Below are 22,750 nucleotides of genomic sequence, written 5' to 3' on the forward strand. Positions count from 1 at the left end.
CAGCCCCTACCGCCGAGCATGGGCGGCGCGACCGGTAACTTCAAGAACAGTCCGTTCGTCGGCAGCGGGCCCAGCATGTCCGATCCGAATTACGCTCAACAGTTTCACAACTTCCAACAGCAGCTTTACGCCACCGGCACCAGGGGCAGCGGGCCGCCGCATCCTAATCTGCACCCACCGCCGAACTCGCACTCGCATCAGCAATTTTTCTTGCCGAAGTAAAAAGCTGATCCATATCGCTGCGACGATGATTAACTACGGTGGCCTTTTAGCGTCCCTCTTTTTCTCTCTTTCTCAGTATCTCCTTCGCTCTCTTTCTATCTCTCTTTACCCCATCTATCTATCTTTCGTCTATTCAGGGATGTTTCTATTAATCACGCGAGATAATTCTGGAGATGTAAGTTGTGCTAAGTAAAACGACAAGTGTTAAGGTAAAAGGACAAAGAGAGAGGATTAATGATGGATTATTGATGGAGCATTGCGAGGCCATAAGATGGTCTCCGATAAAAAATTCTAATTGTTCGTTTTGCTCTTGATTTGTATATGACGTTGTTTATGTATGCCAAGTTTTTAGTTTTTATTTTTTTTTAATTTTGGACCGCACGACATCGAGTTTCGTGTCTCCGAATCTGTTATCCCGATATCTTGGAAATATCGTTTCACACCGAAATCTCCCGGGACTCTATCTGTAAATTCTAAACGTTAACGGAGATGCGTATGTACTCAGCTACGCGTTCGTGTAAATATCGATGTACAATCTGATTTTTTTTTCGTTCTTTTTGTAGAAATCGTTATTTCATCGATTGAGGAGCACATCGCTAGATTAAGGAGTATGTTATTATAACTCAAATGTGTAAAAAGAAGGAGAGAGGAGGGAAGAAAAAAGTAGATCTCCTCTCTTCTTTTGCGCTTTGTTCATAAACGGTTACTTAGATAAAAGTAATCGTGCGCAGAATAATATGCGTAATTATATGACGACGAACGAGAGGATTTTGGTACACCGGTGCCGTATTCATCCTTCCCTTATCATATACTTAAAACATAGTCAAACAAGCTCAAATTTATTATTGTACATATATACCATATATATATTATACATATTATATATATATTATATATATATATATATATATAACTGTTGCAACATAAATCCTTCATTATCGCCCGTCCCTTTGCTCCTTCATCGATTCTCCTTATGACCAACTCTGTGCATAATCATGACCCGCCCTACCTTGTAGTTTATGACATAAGAAGAGAAGTAATTGATTAAGAACAATTATGTTGTTGATGAATGATTTTTATTATAAATGAAAAATAAAGATATTTACAAGAAGTCAATACAATATTTGATCGATAATCGTTTTGCGGTACAAGAACGGCCGTCGGAATTCAATTCCGTTTATTACAAAACTGACAAATCCAGCGTCATCACAATGCGGAACACGACTAACTTTAAAACGCGCTACGATTCCGAAGTGAGCAGGCTGTTTGAAATTTACTCGGAAACTGTGATAGTCCAAGAAAAATAAACGTATCCTTTTTTCCTTTCCGTCTCTTCGAAACGACATCAATACATATCTTGTGGGGAATGATTCTTTAATATACTTCACGATTTATTTTATCCGAATGTTACCGTCGAGTGACGTAAAGAGAGACAAGGGGTAAAAAAAGAAATGAATTAGATTACTTCAGGCAGCTTGAGCAATACGAAGCAGTGACACGGCTACATCGACATAGTTTACGTTTTGTGATAAAGTAATAGAAATCTTAGAACACTGCGACGTCGGGGCTTCTTGCGCAGAGCGTTGACACCATCTATTACATAGGAATTAAGATCTTTTTCTACATCTCATATACTTAGCTTGTAAAACGAGCTGTGTATAATTTCTTCTATAGATTCATGTTGGTATTATCAATCTTGTATTTCGCTAGCGAAACATACTACTTGCGCCGTTTTTCGTAAATTCTACAAAGTCGTTAGAACAACGATATACCCGCGCAAATAGGAGACCTACATTTCGCTTCCTTAGGATCAACGAAGCTATGAGCTCAATTATAAATGTAAAGCTTATATTGTTAATCGACTTCCCTTTGTAATAAGTCACGTATTATCGGCCACTTTATATCCAAAGGTGCATACTAAATTACTAAAACTTGTTGCGTTGTGTATACTTCTTAGTTGCCGAGAGCTGGTTGCGTTCTCTTTCAAGGTCTTCGGTTCACCTGTAAAAAGTCATACATCGAATGAGAAGCATGCTTGCACCTTTGAGAGATTTGCTAAGTTAATGCTAATCTCTACTCGATGTCTTTATGCGATATACCAAGATACAATCGCAATAAAAGCAAGCTATACTTTAAGTCTTAAGGATCTGGGACTATACATTATTTAGTAATTCATCACACTGTATGCTGTCTGCAACTCATCATCTTAATCAATTTTATACCCGAAACCCAAGTCAAACCTGTCCTTCTGTACAGCCTTTCATTGGTTGGATGTGCCTGAATCACGCCGATCATCTCCGTTTCTGTAAAGAAGTTTCATGTTTTATAATAAACGTTTTTGATATAGTTATCGTTTATTTCACGTAAAAAGACATTGTTAATTATATGTTAATTAATGATCAGAGCAATTTTGCAAATAATGGATATATATTGCACTGCATTACCGCTATTAATTACCTTGACCGTTGTGCTTCCGGTGATGTACTACTTCCGTTTGTGCTGAAAAGATGAAAATTCATGTTAATATTTACGACAGATAACGGATTTGTATATGCAATTACCTTTTTTTCACTGGTGCAAAGTCATCCCATTCGCTAAGATCGTATTTAGATAAATCACCATCATCCTCGTCATCTTCCTCTTCGTCCTCCTGCAATTTACCGATTAAATATATAAAGCATTTTAATTCAATTGATGCAATTGAGGAATATAATTTATCAATCTTGGTGCCAGATTTTTCTACATTCACGCTATTTTAAATAAATAAAATTACGTTTTCTTCTTGCTCTTCGTCTGCTTCCTTCTCTTTTTCTTCCTTGTCTCTAGATTTACGCGGTGGACTGCTGTATTTGGAATCTTTTGAATCATCATCAGACGAGTTTTTCTCTAGTTTTCGTTTTTTCTTGCGCCGCCCAAATTCATCGTACTCGTCGTCATCCTCCCGCCTTTCTTTATATTCTACAACTCCTCGATCGTTATATCCACCTCCATATCCCGTACGTTCTTCTATTTCACCAAACTTTGGTGCATTACACATATTACATTGTTGCCGGCGAGCCCAGTTTACATTACCACACTTACTGCATTGCCAGTCATCCGCGCTGCAATAAAGTTTTTATTATCTAATATCCCATCTGTATAAATAATCTAAAATTTTTAATCTCAAAGTTTTTGTACATGTTTAAGATTCAAAATTCATTCTAATAGTCTGATATATATTATTAGATTTTAATAAATAATTCAACGATACGCAGATAAAAATGACAGCTCTACTTTCAAACGTTTTGTACTTAATTTTGCTTTGGTATATAAGCTAAATTTTATTTGATTAGCCATGTAATAAATTTAGGTGTATAATTTTACACATAATTTTTATATACCGTTTATCAGTGATGAGAAATAGCTTCAAACAAAACATAACGTTACCTAAACAGTCCTCTGCTTTTCTCTGCAGCTGCTTTTCCAATTTCTTGACCCAATTTTTTCTTCTTTGGACACTCTCCTCTATCTGTATCAGAAAATTGTATGTATGTAAAAAAATTCAGAATAGTATTGCTTGATGCATGCTTTTTGTCTACAAATTACATTCAATGTTTAGCATAAATGTTTCTATAATAAAAAATTCAAAATCTTCTTGTGTTAACATTATTGTTTTACTTCCACATGGCTGCATACCTTTCCCACAGCGATTGCAGGAGTTTCGTCTGGCAAAGTTTATATTGGCACATCTAGAAAAAAAGAAAACAACGATTATTATCATTCTAATTAATCAGATATAAGATAAAAGAAGGTAACAGGGAACGTAATCGAACGTAAAAATCATCGGAGTAAAACTACGCTTACTGAGAATCAGGGCAGACCCAGTCGCCGTCGTTGACGCTACGCTGGTTCTCGTCGTCCACCTTGCCGTCCATCTCACAATTAATTTCTGCTGTCGTCCAGTGGTGCCCAGCGCACCGTGTTTAACCTTGCTGCGTTCGTGAAAAGAAGTCGTGAAACGACTTCGGCTGCAGCGGTAGTGCAACGTTATCCGAATTACTTTGTCGTACCGTAACTACTGCATCCTGTTCCCCCGAATGTAAACGCGCCCGGTCCAGCCCGGTCTACCTACTAGAGGCTACGACGAATAGCATTAGTCAAGTGTAACGGAGACCGTGCGAATATGCGAATCTCTAAATCACTTGGAATCACGCCAGATCAGTACGCGTACTGATCAGTGACGCCAGATTTCAGACGCAAGCAGCAAGCAGCGTGAGGAAGGGAATACCGCACACATGCGCAAGCCGTGTATATACATGTGAGCTCCATTTTATTCGAGATTTTAAGAATTGTTAACAGGAGCACATGATGATATAGGAGGTGGCACGAAAGTAGCGCCTCTTTCGGTCAACTATTGCAACGACAAGAGCACTTACCATCGGTACACTTACCGTCGGTACACTTACCATCAGCATACTTACCATCAATGGTATCGTCGTATCGCAACAGCTGGCCGAAAGAGGCGCTACTTTCGTGCCACCTCTTATATCATCATGCGCTCCTGTTAATAATATTTCAAAATCCCAGTAAAGTGGAGCGTTTTGAGTCGTTCCATTTTACCGGATCCGGATAACCGTAACCTTTCTACTTCCTTATTTCCGCTTTTAGGCTATGTCAAACAGTATTAGAATGCTCGTAAAATATATGAATAACGTCTTTTTTTTTATTTTTGGAAAGTGTTTTGTTGCAAAATTTTAAATCGTTAAAGAAATTTAAAACAAAAACAAACGTCTTTTTTAGGATGTTTTAAAAATGTTTTTTTTAGGACATTTCTTACATTTTTACCGTAAACCTGAGTGAAAGTATATGCATCGATATGATTTATCTTCTCGATTTAAGAGAAATGTGAATAGAATAAATTTGTATCATCTTTAATTAGGATGAAGGCTTCTAAAATACTTGTCTCTCTTCAAATCATAAATTGTCAACTTCCGGTTAGATTTTTTTATGATAGATTCACATTGCGCCCGATAAACTTGTCCAACGATACTAATCCCTAGAAAACAGATTTGATACAGTGTCAAGTTTGCAATGACTGCCAGTTTCCTTTCTTACAGTTTTATCGTCTTAGCTGCAAGACAGATGCGATTACACAAAATGGATGTGTTTACACATTTCCTAGGAATATTATAAATAACAAATTCTAATTTAAAGCATAGAGAATCATGAGCGATCGAGCCAGAAGCACGAGGATCAAATAACGAGCTCCTTTTGACCAAAGTAATTTATTTGTTTCATTAAAAACTTAGATGTTGGAATGCGACTTCTACACGTGTGACGGGTATAATATATGTAAAACTACACGCTACGATATTTATAACTATATGCTTCTTTTTTTATATGATTCCGCAATGGTCAACGCAAATATATATCATGCATATGATAATAGAACAGCGGCTTAGTGTTTGATAGCAATAATTAAACCTCCAATGCGCTAACTACCGCGTGTTAGTCCCCTACACTTTCTTTACAAGCGAACATTCGATTGTTAGACCAGAACGTAACGATATACAGAATACAAGGAGCGAGAAACAATTGGAAAACAAAAACAAAAAAAAATTACACGTAAGTTCCAGCTCATGTTCCGATATCTTTTAATTTATTTTCAATTTTGGCTTATTAAGATCTTAATTTTAAGTTATTAAAGTCTAATTTTAAAATAATTGAGTCAAACTTTTATTAAATTCCATTTCTAACCCAGGTAATGAAATGTTAGCAATGCGCTAGCATTGTCAACATTTTGTTTACTAAAAATAAACTTAAAATCTGATTAAGTTTACCAAACGGCATAAATATTGTAGAATTGCGTATCAGAATGCTTCAAAATCATAAATTAAAATCACCGGTGATTTTCAACAATTCTTATCTTTTAAATATATGCTCTTTTTTTTTTCAGTCGGTGATTATTTACGTATTCGTTCCTTGCATTCTATTTTCATGTTTCGCCGCATCCCAGTCCGCCGATCACGTCGTATCATACGTACCGAAGGTCTAGAGATATATTTACAAAATGTACAGAGCGATTTCAATCCTGCCGGAGCAGATTTTAGTGCATACTGCAGTATCACCGCCTCTTATTCTCCACTCCTTGTCTCACAGTGTCGCCGTTGCGCCGGTTGTCTCTTTAATATCCTTTTATGTATAACATTTTTATATACAACGCTGCGCGACGAACGGTGACACTGAGAGGCCGGTCGCTCGTACCAGCGGCGCGCGATGCAAAACTGGAAAAAAAAAAAAAAAAGGAAATACTTTCTCCAGGCTGGCGAATCGCAAGTCTGCGGAGATAGCGATCTGCGGTATACATAAGGTAAAAGAAAAGTGAGGGAGATCGTCATAAAACGGGATAAAGTCGATCGTGCTTCGCTTTTCTTTCATTTAGCTCTGCTGAGATATTTTTAAATTACAAACAAATAAATAAAACATGTTGCGAAAACGCACTTAAATAATTCTTGCTTTATATTTAAGAACTAACGACACAACATAACTATACTTTTTTTTTGTAATCTCTAAGAGAAAAAGAAAAGAATAGTAACATTTATTTTATATCTGATCAATATTAGTCCGTTTTATGCTATCTATTTCTCGTATGATGCGCACGACTTAAGATATACTTAACGTATAAGATACGACGTATCTCTCTTGTATAAAAGTTTAATTGAAAAATGGAATACCATGACCGATTTGACCAATATCTCTCAAACTTTTATTAATCAGATTAACCAAATCAACGACACATCTTTCTTTTATCAACGGAACGATAAGGGCAAAGGCGATTCAGCGATCGTCAGCTGATAATGAAACACGACATTCACAATTCACGACGCACTCCACATTTTTCCATCCGCTGCTTTATTCATTTCTCTCGTAGGTGTCAAGTATCAGACAGGCGACATGAGAAAAGTTGGTAAAACCGGCCATTAGATTCGCTTCGCATTATGCTGCTTTTATCTCCGTTCCAAAGGAAGAGACGCACGCGTTTGTCGCGAGTGGTTTTCTTTGTTGGATTGATCGATCAACACGATTTGTGATCGGAGCCTCGTTTCACAATAGAAAATCAGTTACGCGTGTCGTAGCGTGATTGCACTTTTCATTTCGCTAATGCCGATGAGACTTTGTACACTCAACCGCTCGGATCCATCGACAAGAGAGGAGCATTAGTACTAAACACGAACTCGAAGACCGTGAGACCTTAAAATTAACACGCATACTCGTTAATACATCTATTCTTCTTAGTAGCACCTTGTTATACTTTCTGCGTTTAAGTTAAAAGAGTGCACAGTTCTTTGAAAGGAAAATATAAAAAAAATTGTACAAGAGTATAGCACGCGCGGCTAAAAAGAACAGACATATCGAATCGACGCAGATGCATTTCGTTTTTACAACTTCGACAAAAGGAAGTATTCCTCTGCTTTGCGTACCGTACTTTCGACAACGCTAGAAGGGCCGACTGACAAAGTACACACTTGTTTTTTTTTTCTTTTTTTTGATTCTCCAACTTCTGTTAATCGATGTAAAAGTAAGTTTAATTCAAATTGCACATTCTATTATAGTGATAGATCTATATATTTTACGTCTGCCCTTCTAATCTCAAGCCATTTGCCTCAGAATTTAAACAAACATTCTTCTAAATGATGCACCTTTTCACGCACGGTTTTCTCTCAATTGAGATTTTTGGAAAAAAAAAAGAAATCTGACTTCGCTCCGAACGTTTCGCACGAATGTCGCAACTTCTCTCTCGACGGGCTAAACTATATAATTCCAGTTATCTTACACAGTTATTTACACAGGTGTCTGCTATACAGTCTACAAGTCTCTCGCGCGAAAGAAGATCACCACGAAGTCGTCAGAATGCTCCAAAGATGGATGACGAGAATGACTTCCCTTCTCTGAGATAAATATACTGAAATGTTGGGCAATGTATTGACCTATCCAAGTAGCTTACTCTATCAACCATTACAACAACCCATTACCGTCAGTACATTTAGTACAGATAAAGTTATGCTAATCAAAACAAAAAGATAAAGGAACGAAAGGAAGAGAAACCTACTATCGTTAATTATCGAAAATCGTTAATGATCGAAAATCGTTAATGATCGAAAATCGTTAATGATCGAAAATCGTTAATGATCGAAAATCGTTAATGAACGAAAATCGTTAATGATCGAAAATCGTTAATGATCGAAAATCGTTAATGATCGAAAATCGTTAATTAGTCATAGATTCACTCGTTGCTGCTCTCCTTTCCTCCGCGCGGAGTTTGCAAGCACGACGAAACGTTCGGGAGCGATTGCAATCGATGCGTTTATTCGACGCCAGTTGATTTACACGCTATACTCATACGCAGCGGAAATCAAGAGTTATCCTTACAGATCGAGCAAATAAACGGCCTATAGTTGGCTTTACTGCAACGAACAGAGCGAAGGCACCTTAAAGTATCAAGTAGCGTACAGTATCCAGCACCTATGGTTATTTGGTTTCATCATGCTTCGAGTGAGAATAGTTCGGCGGAGCCTGGATTCAATTGTAACATAATAATTCTGATACACTGTCGAAATTGATCCCAGCCTCCGCACACAGACGGGCCTAATACCAGGATCCAGACGGATCCCTCTCGCTTTTAAATTTGGTCCTTTTTTTTTTTTTTCTTCCGTGGGCGATTCGCTGTTCGTCCGCTTCATCGAATTTCGCTTATTTCGGGATTTTTTTTATTCGCGCGAGTCTTCCTTCCTCGTCTCGTTCGTCGATTTTCAAAAAAGAAAACTTAGAAGACGACACTTTACTGTGTGTGAAAAAGAAAAGCTGTCGGATAGATCTCTAAGATAGAAAAGTGTTGAAAAAGAGGTCTCCGGTGAATAGGTTCACCTTCCTTGATGATCTTACGGGATCATTGCTAGAGCTTTAGGCACCTACGAGTCTATGGAACTAGAATTTACGCAATTGTACATACTCGTTACGATCAAACGATTTTATACAGTAAATCGCGAGTGTCCTCTGCGGCCGCAGATTACTCGGGCGCATGCACCTGCTATCTGTGTACACTTTCGTCGCACACGCGTTCCTCTGAATCATAAATGCTTCTTATCTTTCGTTCAATAAATCTGCTCTATATTCTGCACATTATACGCGGCACCAACTTATTCATTGAGAACTCAAATAGCGTGGAGTTGGAAAAAAAAACCAATCCTCTCATTTATTCCCGGTATTTCTCTGATTCTAAATATTGCTGAAGGCTAACGTGAATGCGACGTTCACATTCAACTCTGATCTTCATGTATAACGAAAGCGTAACCACGGCGTGATATTGATATTCTCATTGATGTCTCAGTGTACTAGAAAATATGTCACTAACATGACGAACTTATAAAATAAAGCATACAGCGAACAGAATCGTTATTGTGTATGTACAACGAAAGGGAGTGTGACGAAAAAAAAATCTCGCAGTCGTGAAACAATACATACTGTAAAGATCTGCCAAGTCGGTTTCGGTTTTACGCATTGTTTAAACGACGCTTTAACAAATTCACGTTCATGTTCATGTCAGTTTCATGTCTCAGCATTTTTTCCCCAGCACGATTGTTCTCAGAACACTCATTCAGATGTATGCAAGTGGAGGAAACACCATTCAACGTTTGCGATCAATCCGTCGCAATGTTTCACAAATTATTTTCGTCTACGAAAGCGAAGAGTTTTGTACATTTGTTAACGCAATATGACTTAGAAGGGAAAAAAATGGAGAAAAGTAGGCGAGTAACTAGAAGATATTATTCTATACCCTTTGCGAAAAGAAATCCAGCGAATACTTAAGTATTGTCCATCAGCTAATGAGTTAAAGTATATCCTTAACGCGTACAGTCGCTACTCGATAAGATAAACTCTCAAAAGATAATAAAGAATATCATTAAGTCAGTAACCCATCGCGACAGTTCAGCGATGCGTGTGTATCAAACGTAAACCGTGTGCAAAAGTGTCTTCTTAGCCTACGATATCTTAATTTATGTTTATATATGTGTGCGCATGCACGGGATGTCCCGCGTCTCCGCGAGACATCCCGTACATCCGCAATATAAATAGTTTACGGCACGGCACGCCCGTGCCGTGAAGAAACGGCCGCGTCGATTGACGGAAATCAACGCGATCAGGACTCTCTTCGTAGCGTGGAGTTTAGCGCACGATGACCGATGAAAATCATCATAAATAATTTAGAGCATTAGAGCAACACACACATAAATAACTTAAGCGAGTTTCGCGGGAGTGAGATATATATGATTCTCTGAAAGGAAGAAAAGAAAGTGTCTTAATCTATGTACAAGTACACAGCACCGTCGTGCCAACCGGGATATTAATCTTCGCGATCACACAAATTTGTACAAATCCCCCTTCTTTTTTCTTTTTTTCTTTTTTTGTACACCTTTTCTCATTTGGTCGCCTATACTATAAATATTAGCTTTACTTTGAATTCTCAGCGATGTACGAGACGCCCGGAGTTCCTCTGTAGCAAAATAATTTTTGCGATCCTGTAATCTCGAAGAATGATGTGTGTATGCGTGTTGTGTGTGTGTTCTTATGTACTTTCTGAAGAATACTACTTTCTCATACCGTCGACGTTCTCTCGGGACTAAGGCGGTGTGTATCTGTGTGTTGAATGTGTGCGTGTAATTTGTGTACGCGGGGAAGAGGGATAAAGATAGCAAATTCTCTCTCAATCGAGTAAAAGATCTTATCTCGTCTTTGGATTGAAACACGGCGATCTCTACTTTGGTAAAAGTACGTCTTCCGCGCGATGTCTGCCGCGATCTCCGATGTTTAGCCGCAACCGGGCGGTACAATTTCAGTTCAGTGTTCTCACTGGCGATCGGCCAAACCGCCGGTTTCGCTCCGCCGCGCGCCGCCAACTCGCGCCTCTAACGAGCGGATTGTACTACAGTCATAAAGAATACAGTCGTCACCTTTTCACGTGGTCGACACAACGGTGGTGCTCGCCGGCGGTGAATGCGTCGGATTCGTCGTTGTCGTCGTCGTCGTCGTCGTCGTGGTCACCGTCGCCGTTGTCGCCGTCGTTGCGCTGCTCGACTGCTCGACTTTCGGCTCGGACACTCGCGCGCTCGGCTCCTTCTCCAGACATAGTTTCTTCGTTTCTTTATGCTCGCCGGACGAGCTGGACTTCCTCTTGTGCTTCGAGCTCGACGAATGGGAGCGATTCGTCGACGTCACGTGGCCGTCCTTGCCGGTGCTGCTGCTGGACGACCTCTTCTCTTCATGCCTGTGACTGCAGTGATGGCCGCAGTGGCACTTTCTCCTCTTCTCCTCCGACTTCTTCTCGCCATCCTTCGAACTCGCCTGCTCCGATTTCTCCACGACGGGGTAATTGTGCGACAGTGGCTCGGTGACCTCCTCCTTGCCGGCGTCGTCGGATGGCTTGGAATCGGATTTCAGCTGGGGGCTCCGATGGCGGTGCCGACTGTGCTTCCGTTCCCGCCTTTCGTGGTCCCTCCGCTTGTGCCTCCGCTCGCTGCATTCTTTCTCGTCTCTGCACTTTTTGCATTTTGATTTCGAGTGCGTCGCGGCGGAGTGGGGAGGCTCCGACGACTTGGACGAGTTTTCCTCGCTGCTGGCGTTCCTGCTGTTACTGTGCCTCTCGTTCTCGGTAGACGGCGACGTGGAGGACGTCACGGACGAGGAGGAATACGAGGAGACACTGGTCGTCATCGTTGTCGACGTCGTTGTCGAACTCTCGTCGCAGGCGTTGCCGCCACCGCTCGCGAACTCGGCGCTCTTCTCGTTCTTCGCCTTCTCCTTCGCCTCGTCCTCCGCCATCTCGATCAACGCCCTGACGGCGTTGTCCGTTGCGAGCTTGATCTCCGTCACAAATGCCAGTGCGGTTTCCATCTCCAGCAGGTCCCAATACTTGGTTCGCTTCTCGGCGTCGTCTTTGAACCACTGCTCGGCGATCTCCACGCTCTCCTTGTGGATCCTCTTCAGCACCTCCTGCGATGCGTCCGAGATTTCGGTGTGCAGCGACTGGCAGATCTCCTCGACGTCGGTCTTCGACTTGTAGATCGCGATCTCTAACGCCTTGTCGACCACCTCGGTGGCGTACGTCTTGGCGACGGTCCGCCGTTGCGTCAGAACCTTCTCCTCGAGGACGCCCGGTGACGGGTATTTGCGACTGCTAACGGCGCCGGTGTTCACCAGCGGCGATATCGAGCCGCTCAGTCTCTTGATCTCCTTCAAAAAAGCCGATTTGTCAGACTTGAAAACCACCCTTGCGTCCACCACGCTCTCTTTACTCGATATGCTCTTGCTGCTGGACCTCTCGTGATGATTGCAGCGGTGGTCCAACTTGGCACCACTGGCGTCGTACTTCTTCTTCTTGCACGAATGACAATTCTCGGAGCTGCTGCTGTGCGTGTGATGACTGCTCGACTTGTCGCTGCTGCGACGGCGATCCTTATGTTTCTTCTCCGACCTCTTTTCGTCCCTCTTGTCGCCGCTCTGCTTCTGCTCGCCGCTCTCGCCGTTCTTGGACGATTTAGTGCTGTCGAACGAGTCCGACGACGGATTGTCGGTGCCCTCTTCCTTGTCCTTGCGCTTAGGCGACGAGTGTCTGGAGTGATGCCGACTCTTGCGGTGTTTCCCGTGCTGGTCGGATTTCTTCAAGTTACCCTGATACTCGGCCGCCCTTTCCTTCGCCTTCTCGAGAAAGTCGATCGACTTCTGCTCTAAACGCTGCCGATTCGTGTTCTCCTTCTGCTCGTCGCCTATGCCGGCCTCCAACGGCTTCTTCTCCTTGATACGGTGAGCGGACTCGTTCACCACGCGACTGTGCCTGCTGTTAGAACTGTGCTGCGACTCCGGATAATACTGTTTCAGCCTGATGTGCCAAGCGATACTCGACACGGCCGAGACCGTCCTGAATTGATGGATGATATTGCGCGGTAGAAAATATATATCGTTGTCGTAAAGATTAATCTTGGCGTAGCGGACGCCCTGCCTACGCAACTGATTCAGCTTCGCGTCCTCCACCCACTGCACGCACTGCGATATCGGCGGCTCGTGCAGGTCCAACTGCAGCTTCTCGACGAGCTCGGTGAAGTCGCCCGCGTAGAAGGCCACGACGTCCTTCGTGATCCTGTTATACTCGGACGGTTGACCGCCGTGGACAGCTTTCAGCACGCCGACCGCCGCCGTGGTCATCCTGTCCAATCCGTGGCCGACGTGATCGGCGTGCGCCTTCGTGCGATCCTCGAACATGTACTCCCGAGCCTCGCTGAGCCGCGGTAGGTACTGGAGGTTTCTCAACTCGTTAATACCCGTTCTGCGTCTTTTGTACGGGCTCTTGTTTATGTCGGCCGTTGGAACCAATTGCTCGCCCGGTCGGATCCAGAGAATAGGACCGTCGTTCGACTCCTGTGGCGTGTCCATCTTAGCGACAGATAGAGGACCCCAAGGCATCGTCTGTGAAACGCGATACAAATGTATCAATAAATAAGTGCAATTAAATTATAATGTATATATATTGGTATATTTGCGATAATTTACCATTTTTAGGAACGGGTTCTCTTCCAACTTCTGCAGTAGATCCGGAAAATATCCGCCGACTTCCTCGTGAACAGTTCCTACGAGGCTTATTTGATGCAACGGCCCGTATCTGATGGTGCCGTTGCTGTAAGATTTGCACACTTGGTCTTTGTATTGAGCCATCGTGGTCGTTTCTATATCACTGCTTCTACCGAGTACTCCGTTTTTTACAGTCAACGTCGGATAACTATTCGCCATGTAGTCCAAAAGATCGGGCAGGTATGCGGCTGCATTGTGCACGATGCCCATAACGTGATGAGCGTTCCCATTTTCGTCCTCGCCAAAAACAACCTGGAAAATAGCGTCGTTTTTATTATTCGCTGTATTTACTAAATACCAAATTGGAATAGCTTTAAACCCACGCGTGCGATTCTTCATTTTATTATAAGATTATATCACGAGCTTACTTTGAAGTATTCTTGCGCCAATTCTTCCATTTGTTCGCGCGACAGATTATTAATCTCATCCTGATACATGTGGACCACCGTGGCACCGCCGTTGGGATACCATTCTATGTGAATGAACTTCTTATACTTTAGGCCTTCCAGCAATTCAGCTTTCACCGATGGATTGTCCAGCACCTTGTAGTTCTTCGTTTGTAGATTTAACCTTAGATTTTCATTGGTAGACTTGGAGAAGGAGAGCGGTTTGCTGCTCAACGAAGACAATACGTGACGATCGCGTTTGCACTGCACACCGATACTCGCTCTCTTTATCCCTTTGCGTTTGCGACACCGCGAGCAATATCGCCTGTCCTCCTTTGAATGCTTCTCTTTCGAAGATGAGTAGGTTTTCGAAGGCGAACTGAAGGACGAATTGGTGGATTTCTCTTGAGACGCCGTCGCAGTGTCGCCATCCGCCGTGGTTGAAGAACCATCTTCCGCCCATTCGGATTTGACCGTTTGAAGATCCTCCTGCGACAAGTCGACGGGTTCCTTCTTAATTTCAAGGGGTTCTGTCTTCAATTCATTGTCAATAGTTTCTTTCTCTCTGCAAGTATTTTCCTGCTTGTCAGATTCTGCCTTCATGATGTCAACTTGCGGATCGTCAGTCTTCGCCGGTGATGGACATAACGCGTACTCGATCACTTTGTCCACAAGAGTGCCCACGTTTTTGGTACTCTCTTCGTTATATTTTGCTGTGTCCATGATAACCGTGGAGTTTACCGGTGTCATGGAAAACGTCGGACTGTGTGGGTGAGGGCTGACGGAAACTCTCGGCGGATAGTCAGGGCTTCTTGGACTGCTGATCACTTCGCCGCTGCTTTGCGGGCTTTCACCCAACTGCGGTGTGTTGCTGGAGAAATTTACGCATCCTTCTAGTTTTGGTTTTGTCGATTTTGTGTGCATGCCTCCGGATAACATTGTGTCGTTGTTACATGTGGAATCGGCCTAAATGGAAAACAATTTATTAAATGACAAACAGTAGTATCATTGCCGCAATGCGATACAAACAGATATCAAAACTATCTTTCAATAAAAAAAAAACAATAAATACAATTTTAATACCATAACATATCAAAATCATAATAGTATCAAATTCAAATATTTAATATATAAACATAAAACAATTTTACGAAATTTTTGTACCTACATGTTTAACATGTTGAACTGGTTCCCTAGCAGCTTTTACTACATCATTGTAATCTGGATTTCCTGTATCATACATGCATCGTACTATTTAATAAAAATATGCATAAAACTTATATTTATTACATAACACATACAGATTATATTTAAAACAAAGTATATTTTATGGCTCATATAGAAAAAATGATTTTATATCAAGATTATTAAGCAAGGTTCTTCATAATTAGTTATATTAATTAGTGCCATTAGCTCTTACATAAGTCTATATAAAGTGGAATTACTTTCAATGGAATAACTATACATTATATATTTCTAAATTAATATCTTAGTATTTGAAACCAATATTCTATCTAGACTTTTATATATTTTGTAAACTGGAAATAATATAAATATAAGTAGTTAAAAGAAATAGATTTTATAAATATATTTTCTAGACATAATTCTTGTGTGTGCAAATAACAACTGCATATAAATACCACATATTTTCAAATCTAATAAACCTGCTTAGATCACCATCTAATTGCTGTTCATTCTGAATATACATTACATCAGAACATTGACATGTAACACTGATAAGTGACAAACTGTAAAACGGTTCAAATACTTTCCAGTATAAGATATAAGTTGTGAAAAATGCAGATTTCAACGAAACTGCTGTCTATTTAGGAAAAAAAATTGTCGGAAGGGCTTTGCACAACAGCGAATGACACGAAATGAGATTACCGTCTGGTTCTCCCGGAAGACAAGCGGCGCCGTCCAGGTCAGTTCTCTGGTGAGACATGCTGCGTTGCTGCTGATGGGACGGCTGCTGCGTTTCGTTGTCAGACTCGCCCGCGACTCGTTCTTCCACATCACCGCACGAGCTTGTGGGGCCCGAGTCCCTCCGTAAAGCGTGCCCTTCCGTGTTCGCGTGAAACGGTGACGCTGCAGGGAAACCCGTGGGCGTCCCGGGCGAATTACTCGCGGGATCGCTGGCGCGGCCGGCTGTCCTCTCGATGACGGCGTGCCACGTCGTTGCGGACGACGTACCGTCCGCTGTTTTGCTTCCAATCGACTCGGCCGCTCGCTGGATCGTATTATTTACATCGTATCCTACGTTTGACACGATCCCCGCACCATCCTCGGATGCCATCTTGATTCCGTGAGCGACATCCCGGACGCGGCGATACTACGCCGTTGTTGATTGGCGGCTGCGCTTGCCGGCGACAATGCGCGCCGATGACCATTCGTCGTACCAACATCGTCAAGTGGGGGTTCAACCAGTAGGCGGGACGGTTCTATCTGTTACTTACGAGAGACATTTTTATCCGCCGGAATCTTCGATCTCTAAACCTCGTTTTCCGCGAAACTTTTCGATTTCCGCGGCGCGCCGACCACACCGGTGAAACGCCGGCAACACGCGGGATTCATATATGCAATGCCCGCTTGATACTTGAGAGACTCAGGTCCGCTCGAATCTGCTTCACTCGACTACATTTGAAACTTTCGAATATGCTCTACGAAAAGTTAAATGAATTAGTCGCAGTCAAAAAATATTTATGTCATAAAATTGCAATTTCCAATAAACGTACTAATAAATACATCTAAGATGATGAATTTGACAATAAAGAAATTAGTTTTAATGTAGAATAAATATTTACAAATACCTTCTGATATATAAAATAATTTTTTTTACTAGAAATTTCTTGACGGTACGTTTATTTCTGAGCTACACACCGTGGTTCAAAAAAATCTGAAGATGAGCAGTAAATTGATAATTTAACATCAGCAAACTTCACATCAATTTGAATCTGATTGGTGCATCTTTTTAGATCTATCCAATCAGATTTGGCTCTAAATTAGTGAGATTTGCGATGCGGACTTTACGTTGGAATATTATGGTTTGATGATCTAGAAGATACGTGACTCGTGGCCATAGTCGCTGCGCGCCGCGCATTTGGTATCAGCGTGACGCGAGCGAGCATACACGGGGAAATAAACAGAGTGCGGCGTGTAGTGGTGGCAAGAGCGCGCGTTTAACGACCATGTCGTCGCCGAGCAAGAAGGCCAAGGAACTGGAGGATCCGGGCTCCGGCGAGGGAGACATACGTGACTACGACATCGAGATACAGAAAACCCTCGAGGAGATCGACGGGTGCCAGAATCAAATCGATGGCCTGAATGAGAAGGCCAGCGATGAGATCCTCGAGGTCGAGAAGAAGTATAACAAGCTGCGCAAGCCCTACTTCCAGAAGCGTAACGACATCATCAAGAGGATACCCAATTTCTGGGTCACTGCTGTATCCTTTCGATCGACGCGGCACTCGACGTTTTGTGAGTCGACAATGAAAAATGTGAGCGGCCGCGCTCCGTTTTGACGTTTCTCGGCGATGCCGGCGTCCGCCGGCGATACCGCCATCTTGCCTACTTGTATACGCGCATAAGCGTGTATAACCATGTAGATTTTTATATTCGTTTTACGAAATTGCGTTTTTTGTATCTTAATTATCAAATTAATATCGTGCTTTTGATTATTTATGCTATATTCTTATCGGCGTGGAAATGAACAATGATATGTCACGCCGAAATTTTTTACATTTAACATATAAATTATAATGTTAAGCATGCAGTACAATTCAATTGTTGCATGTTTCTCACTTAGACGGGTTTAAACTTAAAATTTTGCGTTTATGATTAATAATAATAAGGCAGGATTTTGTTAATTATTAATATACATGTTGAAATTAATATTATTCCTTATAAGAAATTTAGTTTGTAAACAACAAAGAAATAGCAGAAATATTGGAGGAAGATGAGGAAGATGCACTGAGATTCCTAAACAAATTAGAAGTTGAAGAATTTGAAGATATCAAATCTGGCTATAGAATTAATTTTCACTTTGATGAGAATCCATATTTTGAAAATGATGTCTTAACAAAAGAATTTCATTTAGGATCATCTGGTGAGCACATTTCTTATCTTAGCTTTCTGTTGTGACAATGCATGAAAATTGTAATAATTCGGTGTTTTAAGGAAAACACATGATATTTGTATTCAATCCAGTACCATCGTTGTAATGAATCTCCTGCTGTTTTGCAGGAGATCCAGCATCTCAAAGTACAACCATTCGTTGGAAAGAAGGTGGAGATTTAACAAAGAAAGCAAAAACCAAAGCACCAATGAAAGGACGTAAAAGGCCACTCAAACACAGATCATTCTTCGATTGGTTCACGGATCATGGAGACCCGAGTTCAGATGAAATAGCCGAACTAATTAAAGATGACATGTGGCCTAACCCATTGCAGGTAAAGTTCTTATTTAAATATTTTGATATATGCGAATGGTCTAAAAATTTTGTATTCTGGAATAAATTATTATCATTTTATGGGTTTTAGTATTACCTGGCTCCAGATATAGATGTTGAGAACGGTATTGAAGGAGATGGTGAAGAATGCGAGAGTGATGAAGAGGAGGAGGAAGAAGATGGTGCGGACGACGGCGATGAAGGAGGAGAAGGAGAAGAAGGAGACGACAGTATAGTAGTTGTCGAGGATGATGTGGATGAGGATGATGATGAAGAGGAGGCTGTGAATGATGAAGATGATGGTGTAAATGAGGAGGATGATTTACTGGTAGACGATGAAGTAGATCGCGAAGGTAGGCATAAAACAACAAACTTTGTACATTATTACGTAGCACGCTTGATGTTACAAAGAGATTTATTTAATGATTACAGAGGGAGAGGAACCTGAATAGAGTCGGAGTTGAATTTCGGCGAACATACTTCACAAATATTGTGAAAGGTAAAAAAAAAAAAAAAAAAATGAAAGAAATTATATGCACCGAATCAATCAAGAGCAGAGACAGTCTACTGAACTAAAAGTATGCCATATGAATAAATCTCAGGACACAATTTTTTTGAATATATGAAAATAGGAAAGCAGAATTTAGAGGATCTAGACTCTTTCGATTGAAAACCTATGTATAAAAATGCAGCGTTTATTAAGATATATTAAAAGTGGTTTGAAAGGAAAGGGTCTGGATTAGATTAGATAGGTTTCACTCTTGCACTGAATCTGTATCAAAACATAATACGAATTCCTCAGTTATATTCATATGGCCTAGTCGATCCCTTAATAAAATATGCGTCAGGTTAATATTTGCCTGATTCTTGATATTGCGGATTCTATCGGTAAGTTAGATATAAAATAGAACGAGGCACTAGGTGGGGAGTCCCATTTAATTGCTTTCTGATGAGAATATATTCTTTAGATATGACTTCCAGAACGAGGTGTTTTAAATAGAATTTTTTGAGAGTGACAATTGTATCCTTACCGCACATGAAATACGCAAACTTTTTACATAACTACTTTCTTGATATTATTTTTAAGTAAAGCAGACAATAGAATAATTTTTTGCTATATCCAAGCTTATATGTGTTTCACAATTAACGTTGTTGATTTATTGTAACAGTAGTGACGAAATGCTTATCATTCATGATTATTATTAACGCTTTAATATACGATTATATACCACAATTTTATTACATTTTTATTTCATTTATTTTTGTTTACGTACAATTTTATATTTCATGAATGTGTATAACGTAATATAGTATTTTATCTAGAAATTATGCATAGAAAATTTATATTATGCAACAACAGCATATGATTTTGACTAATAACATTATATCAATAAATGAGAATACTGCAACTGTATATGTATTACTATAATATTAATATTTGCAGCTATGTATAAAATATAGTTATTATCTTAATATTTTAGTTTATGTGCAACATTTACAAGCTCATGATCATATCTGAGTGATGTAATATGCTGCTGCACTGTCTAATGCTCAAGAAACCTTTAGTTTATTATTCATAGCGTGCATTTATAATACAATCATTATCACAAATGCAATTGTTTATATTGTTATTCATCGACGACATCGATCGCAGTTTTGTCACGCTCAAAAATACTTTGATCTTATTTCACCTCGTTCGTGTTCTTCCACACTTCGTGTCACGTAAAGTAAGTGTTTCGTAAACATTTCTCACATTTGATACATTACTTCTAATGGTGATTTCACTTTACGAGATTATCGTTGTATGTATGTATGTGGTAAAGTTGAAGTCAGCGTAAAAAAAAAAAAAAGAAAAAAACATCACGACGGTGCTTTCGCATCTTCTATAGTCGACGTCAATAGAGAGAAGAGTGCGTATAATCGATACAAGTTGTTGGCTCTCCACATCTACATCAATAAATCGAATCTCGTTATTATCCTGCATGATGGGTTTCGATGCCTAGGAAGAAACAAGCAATCACTGGATCTACTCGGAAATAGAACAGGCCGGCGGTCGATTTGATAAGACAAGCTCTAATCGTCTTTAATTTTAGAATGAAGTACAACAGCGATATTTTTTAATTAAGGATATGTGTTGATTTATCATTCGGATACGATTCTGTCAGTATTTATTAGATTAATATACGTGTTAACCGCTAACATGTGTGAGAAAAGGAAAAAAAAAACCATTGTCAAAATTATAGAAATAATGAGATCAATAAGATTCGTATTTTATCATGGGACGCTTGTGTGTTTGTGTATGCATTCATTGATACCTATCGATTCGATTCGTTGCGTCTTATGTGAAAAGGAGCATTTGTCTATTTGTCCCCTCCTCGTAGGAAACGGCGGATGTAATATAAATGTTTTTTTTTATCCCGCATTTTTCAACGACACCGACATGGCAGCTGGCCGAATTTTTGCGTGTACGAAAACGGATCTTTAATCGCACAAAGGATAAGTGTGTCAGTGAGGATGAGACGCGAGGGCAAGTGTAAACCTTCACATCAGGCAACGTGCTCGTGTTACGCAATCATGCAACAAATCAATCGAATAAAGTTGCCAGTTTGAGATACAAACGAGTTTTAATATCGTCCATTAGTTGTAGATATGAGATAGGATGTTCTCCACGTCTGTCGCCAATGATGCTTATTGTCAGTTACATTGTTGCAACTTATTTCGCGGTAGTCTGCGCAGAAGAAGAGTTCGGCGATTTCGAGGATGATTTCATATGAATTCTACAATTGAATAAAAATTCTCCTTTCCGGAGTCGATAGTCGCCGTGGGAGATTCCGTGGGACCGACGCCAACTGCTATCGGCCGAAACTGCGGAACAGGAAGCGGCCGACCAAATAAATTTGTCCACGGCCTCTCAAGAAGCGTGTTAACCATCCGTCCTTTTTTTTCCCCCTCGTGAATTGTCAAATTCTCCGCTTTTTCTGTCGACACACTCATGATCGTTCCGGCGCTGTTACAAGCAGACCGAGCACATGCTACGCTGTCCTCGTCGTCGCGGCAAAAAAGTGCCACTTCGGAGACGCCAGCAGCGAGCTTCGAGGATGACGCGTGTGCTTCTGGCGGTGTGAGACGGCCAGGATTTTTTCACAATGCGTAACACTGTGAGATCGAGGTGTTACGTGTGTCACGGTCAGCATCGATATCATTGCCTCGATGATTGTGAACGATACTCCGTCCCGAGCGAGGAAGCAGCTTCGTATAAGTCGAATCGAGTTCAGGTCGAAGTCAGGGTCGCTACAACAATTTCTAAAAATTAATAATTCTCATAACAAGATAATGAAGTTCTATTAAAATTGCAATATATCGCTACTTTATTAGATTTCTCTTTCGATAACAATTCTTTTCTTGATAATGCTGAAAATTGATAAGATTTTTTATTATCCAAATTAAAAGCCTAGGCGATTAATATCGTCACCAATAACGTTACCATTTATGAATAATAATTTGTGTGATTGCAAACTTCCACTTGTTAAGATTTGGAGGCAACACGCGCTCGGTGGGTGGTACGAAATTTCGCGCGACAAGGGAGCCACTGTTGAGGAAGTTTCGGCAAAAAATGGTGCTTTGTGCCGCGGCAAATGGAGGAGCAGAAGCCGCGAAAGAAACGACAAGGACGACGATCTCAAAGAAATGGTGGGGCGTATTCGCGTTTTACGAGCCGGTTACTCGATGTCGAAAAATGCCTGCAAATATTAATGCAAAATTAGATACTTATCTGATGAATAGGAATCACAAAGGTAAAGGTATACTTTAAAGCGAATTCTTTGTTTACATTCTTGAAGAAAAATTTGCATATACTTACTTTGAATATAAAATAGAGTTTCCTAATCATTTTTATCGTGCCGCAGCGATAAAGTGACGATTTTAAAAATGATGGAACTCGTCCGCTTCGCTTCTGCTCAAATCATGCTATTAATCAACGCAGGGAGTTGTGTGTGAGTACGAGTGTGTTTATCTAACGAGATAGAAAAAGACGGAC

The 22,750-nt window shown here is 40.7% G+C and overlaps 4 protein-coding genes and 1 long non-coding RNA gene across 12 annotated transcripts in view; 2 read left to right on the forward strand and 3 right to left on the reverse strand.

Annotated features, from left to right (window-relative positions):
• lgs (legless) overlaps positions 1-1,333 on the forward strand; it is an 8,137-nt gene extending 6,804 nt beyond the window's left edge. For both annotated transcript variants that reach the window (XM_067348569.1, XM_067348571.1), the window contains exon 7: positions 1-1,333. This exon is cut by the window's left edge and continues 1,783 nt beyond it. In XM_067348569.1, the coding sequence (XP_067204670.1) occupies positions 1-222 (222 nt within the window). In that variant the 3' untranslated portion in view covers positions 223-1,333.
• Positions 1,277-4,532, reverse strand: LOC105679072 (zinc finger Ran-binding domain-containing protein 2). Of its 5 annotated transcripts, none has more exons than XR_001101800.2 (8): positions 4,066-4,532; positions 3,898-3,950; positions 3,649-3,730; positions 2,996-3,323; positions 2,784-2,872; positions 2,667-2,721; positions 2,463-2,525; positions 1,277-2,223 (listed from the first exon to the last, which is right to left on the reverse strand). XR_001101800.2 is itself a non-coding variant. In XM_012378854.2 (8 exons), the coding sequence occupies exons 1-7, from the start codon at positions 4,134-4,136 to the stop codon at positions 2,483-2,485; spliced, it is 708 nt and encodes a 235-aa protein (XP_012234277.1). In that variant the 5' UTR covers positions 4,137-4,530; the 3' UTR covers positions 1,277-2,223; positions 2,463-2,482. The 5 variants fall into 5 exon arrangements, 3 of the variants coding, with proteins under 3 accessions (XP_012234277.1, XP_012234278.1, XP_012234276.1); XR_001101799.2 differs by having other exon boundaries at positions 2,382-2,525; positions 2,680-2,721; positions 4,066-4,527; XM_012378854.2 differs by having other exon boundaries at positions 2,680-2,721; positions 4,066-4,530.
• Positions 4,533-5,470: 938 nt separating this feature from the next.
• LOC105679199 (uncharacterized) lies at positions 5,471-17,167 on the reverse strand. Its single transcript, XM_012379090.2, has 5 exons — positions 16,155-17,167; positions 15,436-15,497; positions 14,250-15,233; positions 13,804-14,133; positions 5,471-13,719 (listed from the first exon to the last, which is right to left on the reverse strand). The coding sequence occupies exons 1-5, from the start codon at positions 16,561-16,563 to the stop codon at positions 11,215-11,217; spliced, it is 4,290 nt and encodes a 1,429-aa protein (XP_012234513.1). The 5' UTR covers positions 16,564-17,167; the 3' UTR covers positions 5,471-11,214.
• A 148-nt stretch (positions 17,168-17,315) lies between these two features.
• On the forward strand, positions 17,316-19,292 carry Set (NAP domain-containing protein SET). Of its 2 annotated transcripts, none has more exons than XM_012378924.2 (5): positions 17,316-17,710; positions 18,183-18,372; positions 18,510-18,715; positions 18,806-19,067; positions 19,147-19,292. In XM_012378924.2, the coding sequence occupies exons 1-5, from the start codon at positions 17,456-17,458 to the stop codon at positions 19,164-19,166; spliced, it is 933 nt and encodes a 310-aa protein (XP_012234347.1). In that variant the 5' UTR covers positions 17,316-17,455; the 3' UTR covers positions 19,167-19,292. The 2 variants fall into 2 exon arrangements, with proteins under 2 accessions (XP_012234347.1, XP_012234348.1); XM_012378925.2 differs by having other exon boundaries at positions 17,318-17,710; positions 18,519-18,715.
• A 1,222-nt stretch (positions 19,293-20,514) lies between these two features.
• On the reverse strand, positions 20,515-22,723 carry LOC105679112 (uncharacterized). Of its 2 annotated transcripts, XR_001101803.2 has the most exons (3): positions 22,574-22,723; positions 22,199-22,454; positions 20,515-22,005 (listed from the first exon to the last, which is right to left on the reverse strand). It is a non-coding gene; the product is annotated as an uncharacterized lncRNA (long non-coding RNA). The 2 variants fall into 2 exon arrangements; XR_010888308.1 differs by having other exon boundaries at positions 20,515-22,454.
• Positions 22,724-22,750: the final 27 nt, after the last annotated feature.

This window comes from Linepithema humile, chromosome 2, assembly GCF_040581485.1.
Source record: "Linepithema humile isolate Giens D197 chromosome 2, Lhum_UNIL_v1.0, whole genome shotgun sequence".
NCBI classification, from domain to species: Eukaryota; Metazoa; Arthropoda; class Insecta; order Hymenoptera; family Formicidae; genus Linepithema; species Linepithema humile.